The following is a 22,588-nucleotide window of genomic DNA, read 5'->3' as shown; positions in this document are numbered from 1 at the left end:
TTTCAGTTATACTGATCACTGAATTGAAATTAAGGTAACTATTAGACTTGCCGCCAGTTAGTTTCTTATTTAATGTGCTGAAAGGCTGATTCTAAGCAGACATCCATAGGATTCCTAGACTGTACAAAGAAGCGGTCTGCACAAAAAATGGTTTAAGATTTCCTGCAATGGGTTATTATACTGGACTAGATTCACTAGTTACTAGCGGGCAATTTATTATCCATAAATGAATGAGTGCATAGTACCCTAAATTTCATCTGGAGACAAACAAACAAACAAAAAGCTAGTTCTGTGAATTATAATGAAAGGGGACAACAGGGGCCAACAATAAAGTTGCTTTACAATTTCATGTCATGCTTACTGACTATACCAGTTACAAAGACAATGTATCTAAAAACACTGAGGTACAATTAGGGGATTAGGATGCTGTTTGAGATTTCTGGAACTATAACCTCTCCTTATAGAGTATAAGTTTCTTGTGGAACTTTAAATCTATAACTGAATACAGAAAAATCCCAAAATAAAACACTGAAAATCTTTTCACTTTCAAGTAACTTTATGATCAGAGAGTGCTTCTTTGCCCCACTTGCATGCAAAGACAGTCTTCCATACAGCTGATGGAAGCGGAAATGAAGATAAAGTCATCTCTCACTGACACTGACATGTAACTACATTAAATGTCATGATGTTACTTATAAAGATACTTTTTGCTTATGTTGGCTAGGTTTTGATAATTTTTGAAACCGGACTCGGTGGCTCAGCCTGTAATCCCGCGCTTTGGGAGGCCGAGGTGAGTGGATTGCCTGAGCCCGCGGGTTCGAGACCTGCCTGGGCAACTTGGCGAGACCTCATCTCTACAATAAATCAAAAAATTAGCCAGGCGTGGTAGCGTGCGCCTGTAGCTCCAGCTACTCGGAAGGCTGAGGCGGAAGGATCGCCAGAGCCCAGCAGGTCGAGGCTGCGGTGGCCGGGAGCAGCCACTGCACTCCAGTCTGGGTGACAGAGTGAGACTCCAACTCAAAATAATAATAATAATAATAATAATTTTTGAAGACTTACTTCCACCCTTATGAAACGTTTTTCAATCAAATTAATGATTAAGACCTTAAAATTTATGATAACTTAATAATAAAAATTTGATTTGAGGTTTCATAGTCTCTAGACCTGTAAAAATAGCTTATTAGTGTAGCGCACTGTTCTTTCCTTAAAGATGTACGGAGATATGTTACCTATTGGCAAATGTTTTCCTCAGCAATGAAATAGTATGGAACAGAGTATTTTTTTTAATTGTGTGGAACAGAAGTATTTCTCTAATTGAATACAAAAAGACTATGCATGTAAAAATAATAAGAAAGTTTATTATACAATATCTTACACACTTTTGCCCACAGCACTCTATTTCTCCTTCATGGTGAACTATACTCATGTGGCCCACATGCCTTCATATCTTTGCACAGAGCATTTCCAGCATCATATCATCCATGCTGACTGTGCCAATGATGGGCCTGAAGAACAGTTCAGAGATGACATTGGCATTGATGAATCTCAGCAGGAAAAGGGCACTATTCAGTTCAGCGAATCTGGCCTGGTGCCCTCTGTGCGTCATCCTGACGTGTTCATTGAGTATCTGCTGAGTTCCCCACTGAAGTCCCTGAATGTACTTCACACACTGCAGGCCTGGCAGGTCTGGAGGGAGAAAAATGTGTTTGTTATAAACAGCTCACAAGAGTCCTTTGCTAGCATTTTAAATATATCCATTTCAGTCTCTTCTCAATTAAACAAGAGCTCAAGCTCCCTGGTTTAAAAGGGTAAAATGCCAAACCAGTTCTAGGTTTTCAGAAGCAACACATCCAAGAATGAAACACCATGTAATTATTCTTATTTAATATTCAGTGTTTGTATACACACGTTAAAAACACTGGCCATGAGCCAATAAGCGCACCCTTAATTTGACAGTAGAATATACTTTAATGAATCATTGCTCCAGTTGCAAATATGAAGAAATTAATACTATTTTGAGACATTAGCACTTTACCTTTTACCTCTGGGAAACAGGCCATTTTAAAAAAGAAGTGTTGCCAAATGACAAATATTTTACTATTTCTCAAATTTCCAACCATTATACTGGTTGCCCAGTCAATAGTGGTAAACTTCACAGCCACAAACCATGACTCACAAGTTTCATTTTACTTATTTGCCTCAAAACCAATATTAGTCTAGAAGCCCATAATAATTTGGAAGCTAATGCTGACCACTTAGTTCAATTGTACCATGATTTCTGTATCAGAGAAGGTTAAAATAAAAGAGTGATTCTAATGAGTGTTTCAAAAGACTCTTTTCAAAAATACCAAAGAAAAAAAGTTTTGGAAAGCATTCTCTCCTAGTCATTAAAAGGTTAAAAAGTAAACATAAAAAAACTCATGGAACATGGTTCACAAGTAACTTTTCCAAGAGAAAACGAATGACCTTTTGCAGTATGGTGTGATTCCTAAGAAAAGGTGAATGAAATACAATGCAGGAAAGATTACGTGCATGGTGCATGTAAGTTTCATAACAAAGGTGGACTGTGAAGGCTGCTTTTGAAAGTCTTTTGATCCTCCATGACACCAATATTGTTGCAAAGTTCTCTAATTTGTATTTAGCAGTTTATCATTTTGTTTCAATAATGTTAATGATAATTGCAATCATTTTCCTTCTTCTTTTCTACAAAATTCAACAGAAAAAATATTTTTAAAGCACCATGCTAATCATCACAGAGAAGAACTATTTCATGTTCTTTAAAAAATAATGATGGTAATAGGTAAGAGACATTTCTATTATACATAAAATAAAAGCAAAAAAAAAAAAAAAGCACTGCTTCTAATCCATATTCCAATTCTGAGAAAACTGTTTTCCAAACGGTCTTAAGAATCACCGGGGTACTTATGAATGCAGGCTTGCAGTCCCTGGGTCAGAGCTACTGAATCAGAATCTTTAGGGGAGGAGCCTGGAAAACTGTTTATTCCCCGCCCCCACCACCATACACACACAAGTTCTTCCTAGGCACAAGCAAGTTTGGAAAACAATGGTATAAGCAAAAGAGTGATCTACATACAATAATCACTGGGATGAGCTCAGGTTTCTAGATGATGAAATGTGAGGTCTGAATAAATTATTATCCTACCAAACACTGATCTATTCACCTTTTTAAAAATGCTAGGTAGGGACAGGGGCATAACCAGAGACTCCTGGCAACCAAGGAAAAGGGATGCAGAAGGAATATTATAAAACTATCCCAGGTCAAGTTGCCTGGAAACCTCCTTCCCACTTGTGATCATTTTGGAAGAACACTGATTGAAGATGATTCTAGTAGTAGGAAATACCCAAGACAAGGTGCCGGACTGTCCAGGGAGATGTTCTGCCATTATGTGGTTGTACTCTGTGGGGCAGCATGTCCAGCACCCAACAGACAACCTCAAAGTATGGTGCAGCCAAAATCTCAGAAGACAAGGCTCCTAGGTGCCACAACACACCAGTCATAAGGTCAATTGGGTTGCATCTACCTATTCTGTAAAATGGAATGGGAGAAGGGTGCAGAGCAAATGGGTTGATTAAGAGGTCTCTAAAGTCTCTTTGAGTTTTATAATGCAGTGCCCCTTCCGTCAGTTCCTACTGTGGCTTTTTTCCTATCCCTTTACCACCCTGATATTCACAGAGATTTGGAGGATGAGATAGTCCAGATGCTTCGCATCATACAAATGATCATTCAGAGGCAGATCGGTAAAACACTAAGTCCAGTGTCCTGTCTGACAATGTCTCCCAGAGGATGATCTCTCTATGGGGTCCTTAACAAATGTTTCCTTTCTTACCAGCTTTAATTGATTTCCTCCGACAAAAAGGTTCTAGTAAATTTCAAAACAAGGTTTCAGAAAGAGATGTTGCAGAATTTTCAATGAGCAAAAACTTTTTATCAAAGCTATGCTACTGGATTTACAAGAAAACTGGAGACGGAATAGCCATGTCCCTTGAAGGCATAAACTTTTCTGCAGTAACAGATGAAGTACAAACCCAACACGCCACCCCCCCTCCCCCAGCTGACTTTGGTCCCTGGACCCTTTACCCCAACTCTACTGAGTTAGTCGCTATTCTTCACCTTTGCTCCGACTCTTTCCTGACCACTGAAAACACCTTACTGTCTGTGCTCCGGAGTAGGCACTGCCCAGCGCTTTTCTGAGTTGGGAAAAGCCGGCGCCCAAGGCCAGCACCCTTACCCGGGTTAAAGAGCACGGTCCCCTTGAGGTAGGCATACTCCTTGGTGCTGATGTCCAGACTCCAGCACTTGGCAAGGAAGCACTTGATGGCTTGGACCTGGGCGGCAGAGGGCAACTGCGCGACCTCCGGCGGCGGCGGTGCCAAATGTGACTGCTGCGTGGACAGGGACAGTGGCTGGTCGCCCGCGGTCTCCCGCCGCCTGGTGGTGAGGATCCTCTGCAGCATGCTGGGCTCCGAGGTCTCCACGGTCTCGAAGTGCAAGCGATCCTGGGCCAGCTCAAGCATGAGCAGGGGCGCCCAACAGCTGCGCACCAGCACCAGTTGCTGGTCCAGGGGCAGCACCTGGAAGCAGGGCAAGTACTTGACGAAGCGCAGCGTCTTCAACAGGCCCGCTGAGGCTGCCTCGCAGACCACCTGTGGACTCTTGAGTGCCACCGGACGCTGCGCACCACACGAGATGTCCCACCAGGGGGCCCCCGGCTGCTCCTCTGGAGTCGCGCGGGTTTGATTTGCGCTCGTGGGCAAGCTGTAGCGTATGCTGCCCGGCCGCGGGTGGTCTTCGCCGCAAAAGCAGCAGCGGTACGGGAGCGCCTCGGCCCGCCCGCCTGGTATCCCCTCTCTGCCCCCCAGCCTCTGAGCGCAGTGGGAGCGTTCCCACCACGCGCTCTGTGGTCGTGCCTCGGGCGCTTCCGGAGCCACGTGCGTTTGCTTTGCACTCGTGAGCAAGCTGTAGAGGATGCTGCCCTGTCGCGGGTGGTCTTCGCCACAAAAGCAGCAGCGGTACAGGAGCGCCACGGCTCGCCCGCCCTGAGTCCCCTCTCTGCCCATCCCGGGCTCAGCTCCGCACGAACAACCCCAGCAAGGACCCCCCAGCCGCGCCTCGGGCGCCTCCGGAGCCGCGTACATTTGCTTTGCGCTCGTAAGCATGTTGTAGAGGATGCTGCCCTGGCGCGGGTGGTCTTCACCGCAAAAACAGCAGCGGTACAGGAGCGCCACGGCCCGCCCACCCAGCAGCCCCTCTCTGCCCACCCGGGGCTCAGTGCCACACGAGCAGCCCCAGCACGGACCCCCCAGCCGTGCCTCGGGTGCCTCGGGAGCCGCGTGCGTTTGCTTCGCGCTCATAAGCATGTTGTAGAGGATGCTGCCCTGCCACTGGTGGTCCTCGCCCGCCATGGCCCGCGGCGCCCGCTGCCCGGTTCTACCCAGTGGCCGCCGCCTGGGACCTATTTATACTAAGTGCGCACGCAGGCGCGTCGGCCGCCTCCGCCTGGGCAAGGGCGCGGAGGGGGGCGCGGCGCGGCGCTGGGGTGTGTTCGCCCATGACCTCGGTGGTTCAGTGGGGCAGATGCTGCTTAAAAAGCTGGAAATGGAAGGGGAACGTCAGCGTGGGCGCTCCCGGACACTTCCCTACTTCCTCTCACTACCTCTTCCCCTGTCTCTAAGACGGGAGCAGAGCGCCTGGAGCAGGGAGTTGGAACGCTGTTCCAACTCTTTCCATTCAACCTTGGCATCTAATCTGTTCCCTTTACTGGGAAAGTAGAGGTGCCTAAAAGAGGAAATATCTACTTCTATGCTACCTTTGTAAACTTTCATTAAGTAATCACAGTTTGTGTACATGGATAGGGAAGTCTCATTTTCTGAGACTTTAAAGAACATAGACCATAGACCAGCAGTATCAGCATCATATAGGAAGGAATTCAGTAGAAATGCTCAATCTCAGGCCCCAACCAGAACTTCTAACACTAAATCTGCATTTAAACGAAGTCCCCAGGGGATTCCCATGCACGTGAACGTTTAAAAAGTACTTGTCTAAGTATGATACTGTAAACACTCAGTTTCATTCCATCAATATTTATAAGTGCCCACTGTGTCCTACATGCCTTGTTAAAGAGTTGGGGACAGGGACCAAGATGTAAAGGTGGCTAAAATTTGGGAATATAATATGACAAGCTGATAACGTTGTTACAAGGAGAGCTTTCAATCCTTGCAGAGGTATTACATTGGTTAAATGTGTAATTAGCATTTCTTCTTCCACCCTTACTAAATGAATAAATACAAGTATCAGGAAGCCCGGATCCTTTGGTCTTCACTTGCCACACAACCTCATCCCTCAGGTTCCACACAGGCTCTGAGATTAGTGGGTCTCTCCATCGCCCTTCATGTAGCTAGCTGGTTATTTCGCCACCCAGCCCAGTAACTTCAAAATCATAACTCTTTGGTCCCCAAATTTCTCATCCCTAATATGAGTGGTTTATATCAGTAAATTATCGGGTCCAGGACTAAAGACACACAGCAGGGAACAGAATTGGTACATACCAGCTAGTATAGGACCTTCTTTCTTTTTTCTTTCTTTCTTTCCTTTTTTTTTTTTTTTCTAATTCTTGGGGACCTGGAATTCTGAGGGAAACATAGGAGACCACCTAGGAGAACCCCATTTTGCTTTCGACTTGAAATTGTATTCTACCTGGAAGACCCTATAACACAGTGGTGAAATCTTTGGCTCTGGTACCAGATTGCCTCAGTTTTAATCTTGGCCCTGCTACTTTGTAGCTCCATAACCTTGGGCAATACATTAGTTTCTGATTGCTGCTTTAAAAAAAATTACCACAAATGTAGTTGTTTAAGGCAACAAAGACAATACAAATTTATTATGTTATGGTTGTGAAGGCCAGAAATCTGAAATCAGTTACACTGGGCTAAAATCAGGGAGACATTTCTTTTGAAAGCTCTAGGGGATTTGTATTTGCTTGCCTTTTCTAGCTTCTAGAAGCTGCCTACATTCCTTGACTTCTGGCCACGTCACCTTGACCTCTGGTTCCATCTGCATCTCTGACACTTATAAGGGTCTTTGTGATTATATTGGGCCCACCTGGATAATCCAGAATAACATCTCAAAGTCCTTAACTTAATAATAACTGTAAAGCCCTTTTAGCCTATATGATAATATATTCACAGATTCTGAAGGTTGGGATTTGGACATCTTTTAGTGGGGGGACATTATTTAGCCTACCAGAAGAAAGTTACTTAAGCCATCTATGCCTCAGTTTCTTCGTATGTAAAACATGCAGAATATCATATGTATCTCTGTGAGGTAATCTTCATACATGAGTTAATTTGTGTAAAGTGTTTTGAAGAATGTTTGGCACATAACAAGCATTGGATGTATCAACCATGTGTTTGTCTTGTTTTGTTTTGTTTTGTTTTGTTTTGGTTTGGTTTGGTTTGGTTTGGTTTTTTAGGACAATGTGGGATCACTTCAGGGTTAGGAAATGATAGTATACCAACACTACCATAATTCTCTCCCTTTTTTCCCAGAAGTTTTTATCTCACTTTTTTTGCATGTCCACATTTCTTCACCTAGACTCAAAAGATTGAATGGGTCACCTGGTTCACACAATAGTATATATTAGCAATGTTACCCCATTGTTCATTTTATTATTTGTCATTTCCAATATTCAAGCTATTATTTTGGTTACTATTCTTGCTGCTTCAGCAATCTTTCTATTTAATGAACCCACCAACCAGCCTAGCTGAATAACCCAGCCTAGTTGTCTCCACCTTAAGTTTTCAGAGCTAGACATGGTTTTATTTCCTTCTCAATACCTGATATGATTTATTTAGTTAGTTGTTAGATATTTATTGATTGTCTCCCCCCACTAATATAAAGTTTCTCTTTTTTTCAAATGACAAGGGTCATATTTATTCCAGCAACCCAGAAAGAAAACATGTAAATAAAAAAGAAACAGATCGATGCATTCAACCCCTGAGGGTGGGGTGGGGTGAGAGATGAGGAGTGGATAGAAGGCCAGAAGGGAGGGTGGGGGGAGAGAGAGACAGAGAGAGAAAGAGGCAGAGACAGGAAGAGTACTGGAGAGTCAGATCCATGAAAACAAAGAGGCAGAAAGATACCCATAGAAAGGAAGAAAAACAGGAATTGAGTATCAAAAGCAGAGATCAATAAAGGAGGAGAGGCTGAGTGTGGTGGCTTACGCCTGTAACCCTAGCATTTTGCGAGGCTGAGGCAGAAGGATTGCTTGAGGCCAGGAGTTCAAGACCAACCTGGACAACATAGCAAGCAAAAGCTTCTTAAGAGCAAGGAATATATCACTCTGTATCCCAGCAATTAGAATAATTTCTGACACATAGAAGGTGCTCAAAAATACACTTGTTGGCTGACTACACCTTTAGAAAGAGAGAAGTCTAGAGCCGCTACTCTTAATGCAAAGACCAAGCATTTCCTCACAGCTATCACTGCACTGACCCTGGAGGGAAGAGAAGTTAGCAGGCCTTGTTATAGACTCAGAGTTTTCTGGAGGCCTATTTTGATACTCAGAGTGCGACAAGCACTGTGGCAAAGTAACAAGAAAACTGGGTTAAAAGTCAAAAGACCTGGCCTTGAATTTGTGCTCTTTAACTCTAAAGATATAACATTGAACAAATCAGTTAACTTCAGCTTTCTCATTTGTGAGATAGAAACAAAATTCTTTTTTTTAAAAGAGTATGTACACTCTGTTCTAAATCTTTAGAAGAGTTATTCTATTTTTCTTTCAATAAGGCCATTTACAGAAATGTTTTGACTCCTCTGTTATATTAAAATAAAAAGTAACTTGAATTTACACCTATTTATTTTCTAATGATTTGACATTGAGCAAAGCATTTAACACTATGCTAACCTTTTCACCCATGAAACAAATAAATAGTGCTATAAACTAATTTTAATATATGCACCTTGGCACGATATCCTTCAAGAGTTTTTGTTTTACATTCTTTTCTCTCATCAACTACATATTTTTTAATCCTAGACACTTAAATCCATTGTCTGTGAGTAATCATTCACACCTCACACATATTTGATGCCTTTGACTTCGAATTTCAGGCTTTGTCTAAAATTGAAACTTAAGTGCAGTGCTGAGAATCAGGAATTTGTAATATATTGGTTATAATTCCTGTTCTTTCCCAGGAGCCAAGTCTTCTGAATTTCTTACTTATGTTTTTTCTTGAAGTTGTGATGTTCCATTCTCAACTCTGAAGGACTTTCTAGGTTCTTTGGATTGACTGTTCCTTCACAAGTACTCATCCTTGGAAATGTCAGGAGAAAACTGACTTCATCTTTCCACTTTCCATTTTTTCCCTGAACAAATAGCTCCTGAGAAACAAAATCAGTGCAGAGATTTCCACAAAGTACTGCCAGTTTTCTGGTTGCTACAGGATTAGTGAAGACATAACCTTCTAAGGCAGGCACAGCCTTTTTCATTTGATTTGTTCTGTGTCCTCAGACCACTGTGACAGCTAGACAAAAGGACACTCATCAACTACACCTGTCATGTGCTGAGTTTGTCCACAACTGCAATTTGGATATTTACACTGACTCATTGTACGATGACCTTGGCCACTTGGACACCTGCTCTGTAGAATCCATTATCTGTTCCAACTCAGGGTGGGAGTAAGCTGCTCTGCTTGCCTGAATGCAACCTTCAACTTCAAAGTAATGCAGTTTTTACTTAAGATTGTAGGAGTGAAGTACAGGTGAGGATAAAACTGGGTAAAATTGTGAAACTGACCTTTGCACAGCAAGCTGCTCTTGACCTGGGAAGGCATGACGATCTGAAACATGATATGAATTTTCAACCCAGGCTTAAAAGAGCTGAAATGCCTTAGACTCCAGTCTCTTCAGTAAACAGGTGACAGGGAGTAACAAGAGTGTTTTCCTTGGTTTTCAGAGTAAATATCAGGTAGTCACTATTGTAGAGGAATAGTAACTGATAAAAATCAAAAAGATCGCCTCCCTCCTTTCTCTTTTCAAGACCCAGAATGTTTAAAGCTATATCTATGGAAGAATTAATAGGCTTTAGCTGCTGACTCATGAAGCCCCGAAAGAAGATCAGCTGATTATTATTTATTTCCTTCAGATAAGCTACAGTGAAGGTAATCATCTGCCTTAGGGGTCACATAACTGCTGATCTGGAATTATGAGTCATATTCACTGTAATCCTGAAATATGCTAGAATCAACTTTCCAAATCAAACAACCACTTCATTCAAGGAAAAACATTCATCAAGTCAATTTATTTTACTGAAGATACCAATTTTGAATCCATCCCAAACCAGATATTGATCAAATTGTCTAATTAATAAATTTAACCGACTGGCAGACTTAAAAAGTTGTTGCCCCATTGATTTGACTGGTCAGTTTGAAAATCATTGCTCTTTTTTGGTCCACATAGCTTGTCCTATAACAGCAATGATAATTTTAGTTACAGACTACCAGAGTATAGGGGTCTGGAATTGTAATATCTCTTTTCTAGGAAATTGCTTTATTTTTTCTTCTCCAACTTTTCTTAGCAATGTACTCCTCACATTTATTGTATCTAGATTCCCTTGTATATTGCCTGGCATATTGAAGGCACTCAACAAACACCTGCTGAATGAAATAGTGAGTGAAAAGTTTATTCCACATCTATGTGTATATATTTTAACAACAGAAGATTTGATCAGCCTTCACTCTTTTTCCTCGATTGTGTGGGGTTTTTTTTACAATTTAGCCAGCCCCTGTGGAAATACTTAAGCTCTCTTCTGCCAAATGCCTACTGCCTGTCTTAACCACTCTGACTTCTAGTTTGACATTCTCCAAAACGGGAGTAAATAAATTTTTCATGTTTACTTCATGAAGTTATTGAATGTATGAAATAATATTATGTATTTTTAAGAAAACATTAACAGTACTGCACAACTGTGAATTATTAGAACTAGACGACAAATTCTTTTTTAATTTTTTATGATTTAATTTTTTTCTGATACATGATATTAGTACATAGTTATGGAATACATGTGATATTTTGTTACATGCATAGAATGTGTAATGATCAAGTCAGTCAAATGCCATGAGTATTTATCATTTCTATGTGTTGGGAACATTTCACGTCCTGTCTACGAGTTATTTTAAAATATACAATACATTGCTTTTCACTGTAGTCATCGCATTCTGCTATCAAATATCAGAACATAATCCTTTTATCTAACTGTGTGAGGAGGGACCCCCAAAACCCACAATTTATTTATAAAAATTGTGTATTTGTTCTTACATGTTTAAAATTCAGTCACCTTCAGAGTACTCTCCATTTGATGCAATACACCTATCAAGATGATTTTTTTTGCACTGCTCAAAACAGTTTTGAACTCATCAGTTTTGATGCCTGTTAGTGCTTCTGCCATTTTTTATTTCACCTCTTCCACATTAGCAAAACGTTTCCTTTTGAGGAATTTTTTAATCCAGGGAAACAAAAAAAAAGTCGCTCTGTGTGAGATCGGGAGATTAGGGAGGGTGGGGCACAGGGGTCATGCTGTTTTTGGTCAAAAACTGCTGAACACAGCGTGATATGGGCAGATGCGCTAGTAAATTACCCATAACGAAATGGGCAAACGCTTTAAAGAATCTCCGAATAAACAACAACAAAAAATTTCACTGAAGCCCAGTGCAGCTCTCACAACAATGCTAGCTAGCACACTGAAGCCAATGGGTTCCTAGAACACTTTCCTAGCAGGGACACCTCCAGAAGATAATTCCATAGTTTTGGTGGATTTTTAATAAGATCGTTATGAAAAGTTTAATTTCTTGTTTGTATGTCTTCTTCTTTATATATGAAGTGCCCACTTCAAATGCTGCTGATTTGTTATTCAGTGAATTTTTAGCCTCTGGTCCCTAATGGTGTCTTTTGACTTTCATGCATCAGAACTCCAGCGGGAAGAAGATCAGTATCAGTGAACAGTTTCCTCACACCAGTCTGTGAACCAAATTCCACCATCCTGAACTTTGTGTTCTCTGGACCACTTTTGACTAAGTCCCTGGAATACACCCTCATGTTGCAAAATTTCAAAAGAAACACACACACACATACACACAGAAACCCAAGACTTTCATGCTTTATAAACTGTCAATGAAGAGCTTGTGGCTCAAGGTAGCAGGTAGATCAAATATATTGACCTCTTCTCACCGGATCATTTCACTACAGTTTTGAGAAAGAAACAACCTATGGAACAGAGATTGGATACAGTTTTGAAATTTGGAAGAGTGATATGGTTACGTTGATAGATAAACCAGGGTAGAGGAACACACGCCCCAGAAAACACACACACTCAATGCACACATTTTATCAGGTAAAAGCTCCTGAGAAGGTTGGCATTTTCTCCCTGGTTCTGAAAGAGGCTCCCAAAGGTGGAAGGGCAGGCATGAAAAGAGAGCAGCAGAGTGTTGTTGGATAGTTGTTCCAGTGATTAGTTAAGACACTGTTCACAGAATAATTTGCTCAGTTAACAAGAGAATGAAAACAAATTCCAGGAAGACAGTCAAGTACACTAGACCTAGAGAATAGCCAGCCCACATTGATTATCATCTTCCATGTTTCAAGCACTGCTCCCAGTGCCAGGGACATAACAACAAATGCCTCAGGCTCTACACTCATAGAATATATATTCTCATAGGAGAGGCCAATAATAAATAAAAAACTCAATAAACATACATGTATAATGATAAGGTCCAAGAAGAAAATATAAACAGTAAGGATAAAATGTGGAGAGGTGCTATTTTAGACAGAGATCAGGAATTGTCTCTCTGATGTCATGATGAAGTACCTGTAAAACTTATAAGCAACCCCACATTGTAACAGATTCTTTATATTAACTGTTTTAGCTGCTTTAAAGCTGCTTTAACCTAAAAATGTCCCCCTCCATAGCTTTTCAGTACTCAGAGGTTGTAATTTTCCTGTAACTAAGGACCTACACCCTTGGTTTCCATAAATAAGAGCCTACACCCTGGGTTTCCCCAATTATCGGAAACTCCCTTACTGCAAGTTCCTAATTTATTTGTATACATTTGCATATTTTGTTGTTTGATTTTAATAGTCTTTGTGTTCATGCTGTATGCCATGTAACTTAATGTACCTTATATTTGCACCCCATGCTGTGTAGCCTATTCAGCAGTTTTTGCCTGTAAAAACTTTGTCCCCACTCTATTCGGGGCTGAGAGTTGTTGGAGGAATGAGCCCCTTTCGTTCGCCGGCATATTAAAAGGCTCACAATCTGACTTTGCGTGTTGGCAACATTATTCTCGCAATCTGGACACAACAATGATATTTCAGCAAAGACATAATGGAAGTGAAAATAACGAATTATGTGATGATCTGCAGTTAACCCTATGGTCCCAATAAGGGACGCTGCAGGTTTAAGGAATATCAAGGAGACTATGTAGCTAGGGCACAGTAAATGAGAGATAGAGTTGGTGAGAGAGCCAGGGCCAGTTGTAAGATTGTAAAGCTTAGAACCTATAATGCCATACTTTCCTAAGTGTGATGGAACAATATCGGAGGCTTTGAGCAGTGGACACTCATAAGCTCTCTTATCTTTAAGCATCAGTGTTTACTTGGAAAGCTAGCTATAGGCAGGAAAGGAATAAAAACAGGAGACCAGTGAGCAGATTATTGCAGAAGGTGAATTCAGACAAGAAGGTGGCTTGTACCAAGGAGGTAGTGATACCGGTGATGAGAAAGTGTTGAATCTGAGGTATATTTTGAAAGCAAAGTTGCTAAAATTCGCTACTTAGTTGGTGGGTTGGGTTGCAAGACATGAATCAGGGATAATTGACACTAGAATGAGAGATCAAAAGGCTTCAGGAAACATGCCCTGGAAATGGAGTTTGAGTACCTGGAATCAGCCATGTCTCAAGTCTCAATAGGTGGTCTGTGTACAGATTTTCGTTTTGCTTAAGTTTCTTTGAACAGAATGAAAAATCTTCAGAACCTGAAGACAATGTCCAAGTATTTAGAAATACCCAAGTGATACAAGTAATGTCATGATCCTTAATTTTGGAAAGGCTATGGTTATTTGGAGGAATTTTTTTGTTTTACTGGTAAACAGTGTTTTGCTTTGTTTTTTTACTGTATATCTATAACAGAGTGACTGGTAACACTGTTGAATAAAGGCTCAATCAGGATAAATCATCCAGTGCTGGGGAAATATTCTTACCTGCTTCCCTTATTCAAGCCTTACTTATCTAAAGAATTGAACATCTTGAGATATAATGGTAACATGCTTTCCAAAGATGAACAAGCACAGCAGAGGAGCCCTGAGATGGTTATTGTATCACCTCAACCAATTCTTTACATCAAGTGAGATTGACCTTGTGGTAGTGAGTTAAAGATGATAAACCATAAGTTCTTCTATCAGATGCCTCTGATTTTCTGTCTCGTGTCTTCTCTCACATATCTCTGATTCCACATACAGGTGGGTGAACAGTTCCATGCAGGCTGTAACTTTTTAATGCTGGCTATATTTTGCAACATCATGTTTCCCAGTGTAAACCTGGTGCCAACTTTTAACCTTGACAGTTGGAAACTAATGGATAAATGCTGCTGCTGCCTCCTTTGGGCAGATAATTCTGGGAAGCATTCTGGATGTTTCTCTGAAGGTCCTGGTGGAATTACCCCTGCTGCTTACAGCAATGACCATAATAATGTACCTTAATATTGACTTTTTCCCCTTCCCAGTTTCACTTTCCCTGCTCTCTCACCACTGCTTCATGGGATCATCTCTCAAAGAAGTGCACACATACCTTGTCTAATGCCCTGCTTTGGAGAACCAAGGCAGCATTTTTTTCACTAACCAAGCTACATTCATCATGGCAAAAACATCAGCTTGTAAATAAACATTCTGATTTTCTTGGTTTTTTGTTTTGTTTTGTTTTGTTTTAAGTTGGAGTCTCACTCTATTGCCCAGACTGGAGTGCAGTGGCCGCTCCTAGCCACCGTAGCCTCGACCTGCTGGGCTCTGGCGATCCTTCCGCCTCAGCCTTCTGAGTACCCAGAATTACAGGTGCGCACTACCACGCCCGGCTAATTTTTTGATTTATTGTAGAGATGAGGTCTCGCCTGCCCAGGCGGGTCTCGAACCCGCGGGCTCAGGCAATCCACTCACCTCAGCCTCCCAAAGGCGTGGGATTACAAGCTGAGCCACCGAGCCTGGCTTCTGATTTTCTTAATCACCAGTATTTTCATTTTGCTGGAAAGAAATTCACCTGCATCTATTACCAACATTTTGGTGTTGTTGTTGGTGCTGCTGTTCTTCATATGTTTGTCATTTTGGGGGTCAGAGAAAGGAATTAAGTTTATGACACTACTCATGTTAAGTGCATTTGACTCCAGACATAAATGACTTATTGGCTACAATGATTCATTATTTCAAATACATTTGGCATGCATATGTACAGATAATTTCAAATGCACAAATTTGATTTAATTGGAAAATATTTTATTTCACAGTCTGATGCTGACAACTTAAAGAAATTGCTTTGGGAGACAGAGGTGAGAGGATTGCCTGAGGTTAGGGGTACAGGATCAGCCTGAGCTGTTGAGACCTTGTCTCTACAGTAAATCAAAAAAATTAGCTGGGCATGGTGGCATATGCCTGTAGTTCCAGTTACTTGGAAGACTGAGGCAGAAGGATCACCTGAGCCCAGCAAGTTGAGGATGCGGTGGCCGGAGCGGCCACTGCACTACAGTCTGAGTGACAGAGTGAGACTCCAACTCAAAAAAAAGAAAAGAAAAGAAAAGAAATTGCTGCCTCATGAAGGTAGAGAGTAGAATGATAGATACCCGAGGCTAGGAAGGGTGTGAAGGAGGATGGGGTATGAAGAGAGGTTAGATAATGTGTACAAACATACAAGGGGGGGACCCCCCAAAAAAATTGGGATTATCTTTTGAAGGGTGGACCCCTTGTAGTACAGGTTTTGCCTGCTAGGTAAGTGTTCTAGGAACCCATCTGCATCAGTGTACCAGCTAGCATTGTTGTAAGAGGCTGCATTTGGCTTCAGTGATTTTTTTGTTTTTAGATTCTTTCAACGAGTTTGCCCATTTCATGATGGGTGATTTATGAGCACACCTGCCTACACTGCACTGAGTGTTGAGCAGTTTTTAACCAAAAATGGCATGACCTCCACTCCTTACCCTTATTCACCCAATCTTGCCCCAAACAATTTTTGTTGTTGTTTTCCCAGGTGAAAAAATCCTCAGAGGGAAACATTTTGCCCATGTGGAAAAGGTGAAACAAAAAAGGGCAGAAGCCCTAAAATAGATGAGTTCAAAACCTATATTCAGTATTAGAAAAAGCCTCTCGATGGGTGTATTGCATCAAATGGAGAGTACTTTGAAGGTGGCTGAAGTTTAAACATGTAAGAATAAGTACACAATTAAATAAATTTGGGATTTTTCGGGTACCCCCTCAAATAATTTGACATTTCTCTTGTATCTAGAACTGTATGTAAGAAGCAGATAACTTGTATGTTATTAGTGTCCTTTAATTTTGCAAATGAACTTTATTTTCATAATAAATACCTCCCTTTTAAACAAATGGGTTGTTTTAAATGGTTTTACCTTGTTTGGCATCTGTTTGAAGTTAATTTAACATTCTTGGCCAAGTGCAGTGGCTCATGCCTACAATCCCAGCACTTTGAGAGGCCGAGCTGGGAGGTCTGTTGAGCCCAGGATTTAGAGACCAGCCTAGGAAACATTACAAGACTTTGTCTCTACAAAAAAATAATTTAAAAAAATTAATTGGGCATAGTGGTGTGCAGCTGTAGTCCCAGCTACTCAGGAGGCTGAGGCAAAAGCATCGCTGAGCCAAGGAGGTTAAGGCTTTATTGAGCCGTTATCATGTTATTAGACTCCAGTCTAAGTGACAGAGTAAGACCTCGAATAAATAAATAAATAAATAAATAAATAAATAAATAAATAAATAAATGCAAATTTTAAGTCCTCAGATCCTCACATGCTAAGGGGAAAAAGTTCATTTAACATTCTTAATTATGATTATGTATTAATCTCCTAGGTATCCTTTCACAATCCTTTGATTAAGGGTTACTACAGCATAACCTTTCACATAGCAAGGCCATTAAGTCCTATTAAAGCAGTACATTGTCTAATGCATTGTTTCTCTATGTGCAAATCTCAGCTGTATTTTATTAAGGTAAAGTACACTTGGCTTTTCGTTAGCACTCAATCAATTACTTATAATGTAAAATGGATGGTCAAACAAAGGATGCATACTTAGGCAAAATTCCAAATGTAGCCCTGGGAGCAAGAAGGTAAAAGAGAAATGTTCCTTGACAATTGCAAATAATAGTATTTCACTTAAAATAGTTTTATAACAGAGGTATTACTGGTATCCTAATTCCCGGCTACTCAAAGTATGGTCCTTAGATCATTATCAACAGCGTCATCTGGGAACCTGTTAGGAATACAGACTCTGAGGCTTCGCCCCAGACCTATGGGATCAGAATCTGCATTTGAGTGAGATCCCCAGATGATTGGTATGCACATTAAAACGTGAAAAATCACTCTGTAAATCTATACTCAAATTTGGCTGCATTTCGCTAACATCTGAAGGGTTTAAAAAATTACTGAAGTTCTGATTTAATTAGTTTGGGATGTGGCCTGGGTATGGAGAATTTGAAAAACTCCTGGGTAATTCTAATAAGCAGCTAAGTTTGAGAATCATTGCTCTTAAAAACAAAACCTAATATCATCTTCATTGTGAAATAATAGTAATATAAAGAAGTAGTTATATTTTGAGATGAAAAGGCTCCAGCAAGCACAGATGAAAGCAAACATAACTGCGGGTCACTGAAAGTATTTTCTGCCATGATCACATTTACACGGATCAGTTTATCAGATAAGTAGAATGATAAGGGGATAGGACAGGAGTCATGATGAAGAAGGCCGTAACTGAAAACACAAGATTGAGGCTTAGGAAGCTAGACCCTGGGAATTACCAAAATCTAGGGTCTTCAGTAGAGAGGGTTCAGTATACAAACCAATGTGGTTAGCAGCCTCAAGTTCACATTTGGAAAAGTGAGACTCTAGGAAACCACAAGTGGTTCTCTTGTGCTCCCTTATCCTGGTGGGGCCATTGCTATATGCACACGTCACTTTAGGAAGTCACAAGAAGAAAGAGGAAATTATCACTGCTTAACCAGAATCCTCATCATTTCTTGATTGTTTTGTAACATTGAACTCCTTACTGGTCCCTCTGCCTCTTATGCCCCCACCTCATTCATTTTCCACATGCTACCCAAGTGATCATTCTAAAGTATGATTCTTACCCCATCATTCCCTTACTTAAAACACACACACACACACACACACACACACACACACACACACACACACACACACACACACACTCACATCCTCCAAATGCACACACCCACACACAATACACACACACACTCACATACTCCAAATGCACCTATTACATAAAATATCATCACTGACCGGGCTCGGTGGCTCAGCCTGTAATCCCGCGCCTTTGGGAGGCTGAGGTGAGTGGATTGCCTGAGCCCGAGGGTTCGAGACCCGCCTGGGCAGGCAAGGCCTCATCTCTACAATAAATCAAAAAATCAGCCGGGCGTGGTAGCACATGCCTGTAATTCCGGCTCCTCAGAAGGCTGAGGCAGAAAGATAGCCAGAACCCATCACGTCGAGGCTGCAGTGACTGGAAGTGACCACTGTACTCTAGTCTGGGCGACAGAGTGAGACTCCAACTCAAAAAAAAAAAAAAAAAAATCATCACTGTAGCATAATGAATATGAAGGGAACTAAGATTTATTGAATATCACATACCTGTTTTACTCTTTAAACCAAATATATGACAAATGCAGGTGTTATTGATTCCATTGTATGGATGAAGGAACTGAAAGTTATTTTTCAGGAGAATATTTAGTGGCAGTGACAAAACTGGAACTCTGGTCTACCTTTAGCTTCATCACCTTTCTAGCATGGGGTATCTAAAAACCTTTCTGGATTTATCTCCCAACCATCTCTCCATATTACAGATGTCCCTACAGACATTAAACATTTCCAAAACATGTTATGCTTATTGCCATTCCTTTAAATATGAATTTTCTGATATGCCTCTATATGTTTGACATGATGTTTCTAGAATGTAGAAATTTTAAAAATATATTTAAACTTTTGCATAGCATTTCAAATTCAAATTCAGTGTTATCTCCTATACAAAACATTCCCCAACTTCTCAAATAAGATTTGTTTCTCTCTTTTTTTTTTTTTTTGGTGTGATAATAATACTTTGATATGCCCCTAATAACTTTTGACATATTGTTTTAGAATTATTTTGATGTATTTTTTTCCTGTTCTAAAATGAGGTTCTTGAGGATGCAAATTTTTTCTTATTTATTTTCATGAACAGCATATTCTCACCTTGTGCTCTATAACAGTCAGCTTGGACAAAGTTATGCCATTTAACAAATAACCTCTCAAATGTCAGTGTCCTATAACAGTAATGATATGCTTCTTGCTTATGATACCATGTGTATGTAGTGACTCTGTTTCATGCTATCTTCACTTCAAGACCTAGGTTGATAGGGCAATTTTTTTTTTTTTTGAGTTGGAGTCTCACTCTGTCGCCCAGACTGGAGCACAGTGGCCGCTCCCAGCCACCGCAGCCTCGACCTGCTGGGCTCCGGCAATCCTTCCTCCTCAGTCTTCCAAGTAGCCAGAACTACAGGCGCGCACTACAACGCCCGGCTGATTTTTTGATTTATTGTAGAGATGAGGTCTCGCTGCCCAGGCGGGTCTCGAACCCGCGGGCTCAGGCAATCCACTCACCTCAGCCTCCCAAAGGTGCGGGATTACAGGCTGAGCCACCAAGCCCGGCTGATAGAGGAATTTTTATCTGAGACATAGCTGGTTTTATAGCAGAAAAAAAGTGACAAAGTAATCCAAGAGATTGTAAATTGTATGCTTGGAATTGATATATATCATTTCTACTTATATTTCATTAACTTCTATTTCAACAGGGTCATAATATATAATTTTACTGCAGAGATGAACACTTCAAGTTACATGGCCAAATCTGATGCCCATGCGACAGAGATATGTAAGCCTCCTTATAGTGAGAAGAAACAATGAACAATACTATCTACCACAGGGCAACCTACACTGTAGAAAATCTCCCTGTTCCTTCCACAGAGTGAAGTCACATTTTATGCAAATTCAAATTATGTTTATTTAAAATTGTTAAGCATTAAAATATGAATAAAATCCTACTATAAACATAAAATATGAAAGAATTAACAATGTTTGCATTTTAAAAATTTACCCCAATCCCATAATTTCAAAACTGTAGGGTCAAGTGAATTGAAAACTCTTAGCTCTATTGCCTCATGGCAGCACTATTTGTAAAATATATTTAACATGGCAATACCATGGATACATTCATCCCAGAGTATATGAATATGTTAATATGTGACAATTTGAATGTGTTTAATTGCCATGAAATATGCTTTTTCTTGTGTTCTAAGCGTTCCATGAACAACTTCATATGTCATGTTTGCGCCTACAAATAACAATGCTCCTTAAAAACATAAGCTGATGACATACAATTTTCTGTAGCAATCATTCCAAAGATAAATTAGACAAAGGCTTTCTGCCCAGATATGAACGTTCCTTAAATAAGATAATTTAAAATATGTTTTATACCTAAATATTTTACTCAAATCCTGACTGAAATAACTGATACACTAAGCATATCAGATGTCTAAAAGATTTAAGCTCATTCAACAAGTGTATTTTTCATCATGACCTGAATACTTGTTCATTATTGAACTATGACAGTCTATTCTTTCAACAGATTTTTATTGAAAACATAATATATTCCAGGTACCGTGCTGAGTATTTCCCGTGGGTTATTTCATTCAATTTAATAGTCTCAGGGAACATATTCTCTGAAGTGTTTCGTTCTTAAGTCAGACCCTGAACAGTCCATGGGATTTATCAGGATAAGGGGAGTCTTTTAGGTAGAAGGTATAGCTGGGCCAAGGTCCTCAGTGGGGGCAAAAATCTTGGCATGTTCAAAGTGCATGTCACAGACACCTAATGTGAGAGGGAACAAAAATGAAGTAAAAAATGTTATCACCATTTACTAAGACTTTTTTTTTTCTGAGTCGGTGTCTCATTCTGTCACCCAGGCTGGAGTGCAGTGGCATGCTCATGGCCACCACAGCCTCGACTTGTTGGCTTCAGGTGATCCTTCTGCCTCAGTCTTCCAAGCAGCTGGAACCACAGGCATGTGCCACCATGCCTGGTTAATTTTTTGATTTATTGTAGATACAAGGTCTCACCATGTTGCTCAGGCTGGTCTCAAACCTCTGAGCTCAGGCAACCCTCTCGCCTCCGCCTCCCAAAGTGCTGGGTTTACAGGCTTGAGTCACTGTGCCGGCCAATGGGACATTTAGCTAATCCACATTTTCTGTATCTAAGTCATGAGTGTCAGTTGGCATTTATTTTAAAAGAAACCTAACTCTCTTTTTCCCTATATTTATGAGAAAGGACCCCAAAAAACTGAATTATCTTTTGGAGGGCAAGCCTTGTAGTACAAGCTTCCCCCACTAGGTAAGTGTCCTAGGAACCCATCAGCATTAGCGTACCAAATAGAGAGGTTGTTGCGAGAGACTGCATTTGGTTTCAGTGATTTTTGTGTGTGTGTGTGGCAAACATGTGACTGGTTCTTCCACCATGACAACGCTCCTGCTCACATTGTGCTGAGTGTTCAGCAGTTTTTGACCAAAACTAGCTTTCCTCCTGTGCCCCACCCTCTCCAGTCATCTGATCTCACCCTAAGCAGCACTTTTTTGTTTGTTTCCCCAGATGGAAAAAATATCCTCAAAGGGAAACGTTTTGCCAATGTGGAAGAGGTGAAACAAAAATGAGAGAAGCACTAAAAGGCATCAAAATGGACAGGTTCAAAATCTATTTTGAGCAATGGAAAAACCTGTTTGAGCAGTGGAAAAGGCATCTCAATAGGTGTAGTGCATCAAATGGAGAGTATTTCAAAGGTGACTGAGGTTTAAAAATGTAAAAATAAATGCACGATTTTTAATAAACAAATTCTGGGTTTCTTGGGGGTCCCCCTAGTACAGACATAGAAGAAAAAATTGTAGTAAATATTCTGCAACAGTCTGGTAAAAAGAATTATGGAATGGATCACATTTTTTACATTTCTACCAATCAGACTGAGGAGCACATTCTTTAAGCATATTTTCAGCTAATTTTTCATGTGCTTTTACCTCAAAATTGTCATCCTGATAGCTTGAGAACTTCTATATGTTAACAATAGTCCCACACACATTTTGAAAGGTAATAAATTAATCTAAATAAAGTGGATTTCTCTCTAATAGAATACTCTACCATCATAATATTGTTTGACACAATTTGGAAGTCTCATTAACTTCAGTGAGAATATGTACTTAACAAAGCAGTCAAATAGTGTCTTAT

The 22,588-nt window shown here is 40.5% G+C and overlaps 1 protein-coding gene across 1 annotated transcript; it reads right to left on the bottom strand.

Annotated features, from left to right (window-relative positions):
• Positions 1-1,338: 1,338 nt before the first annotated feature.
• Positions 1,339-5,646, bottom strand: NR0B1 (nuclear receptor subfamily 0 group B member 1). Its single transcript, XM_008058972.1, has 2 exons — positions 4,251-5,646; positions 1,339-1,686 (listed from the first exon to the last, which is right to left on the bottom strand). The coding sequence occupies exons 1-2, from the start codon at positions 5,422-5,424 to the stop codon at positions 1,442-1,444; spliced, it is 1,419 nt and encodes a 472-aa protein (XP_008057163.1). The 5' UTR covers positions 5,425-5,646; the 3' UTR covers positions 1,339-1,441.
• Between the last annotated feature and the right edge of the window lie 16,942 nt (positions 5,647-22,588).

This window comes from Carlito syrichta, unplaced genomic scaffold (assembly GCF_000164805.1).
Source record: "Carlito syrichta isolate Samal-C Ts95f unplaced genomic scaffold, Tarsius_syrichta-2.0.1 Scaffold303667, whole genome shotgun sequence".
Taxonomy (NCBI): Eukaryota; Metazoa; Chordata; class Mammalia; order Primates; family Tarsiidae; genus Carlito; species Carlito syrichta.
This window is presented reverse-complemented; position numbering and strand designations above follow the sequence as displayed.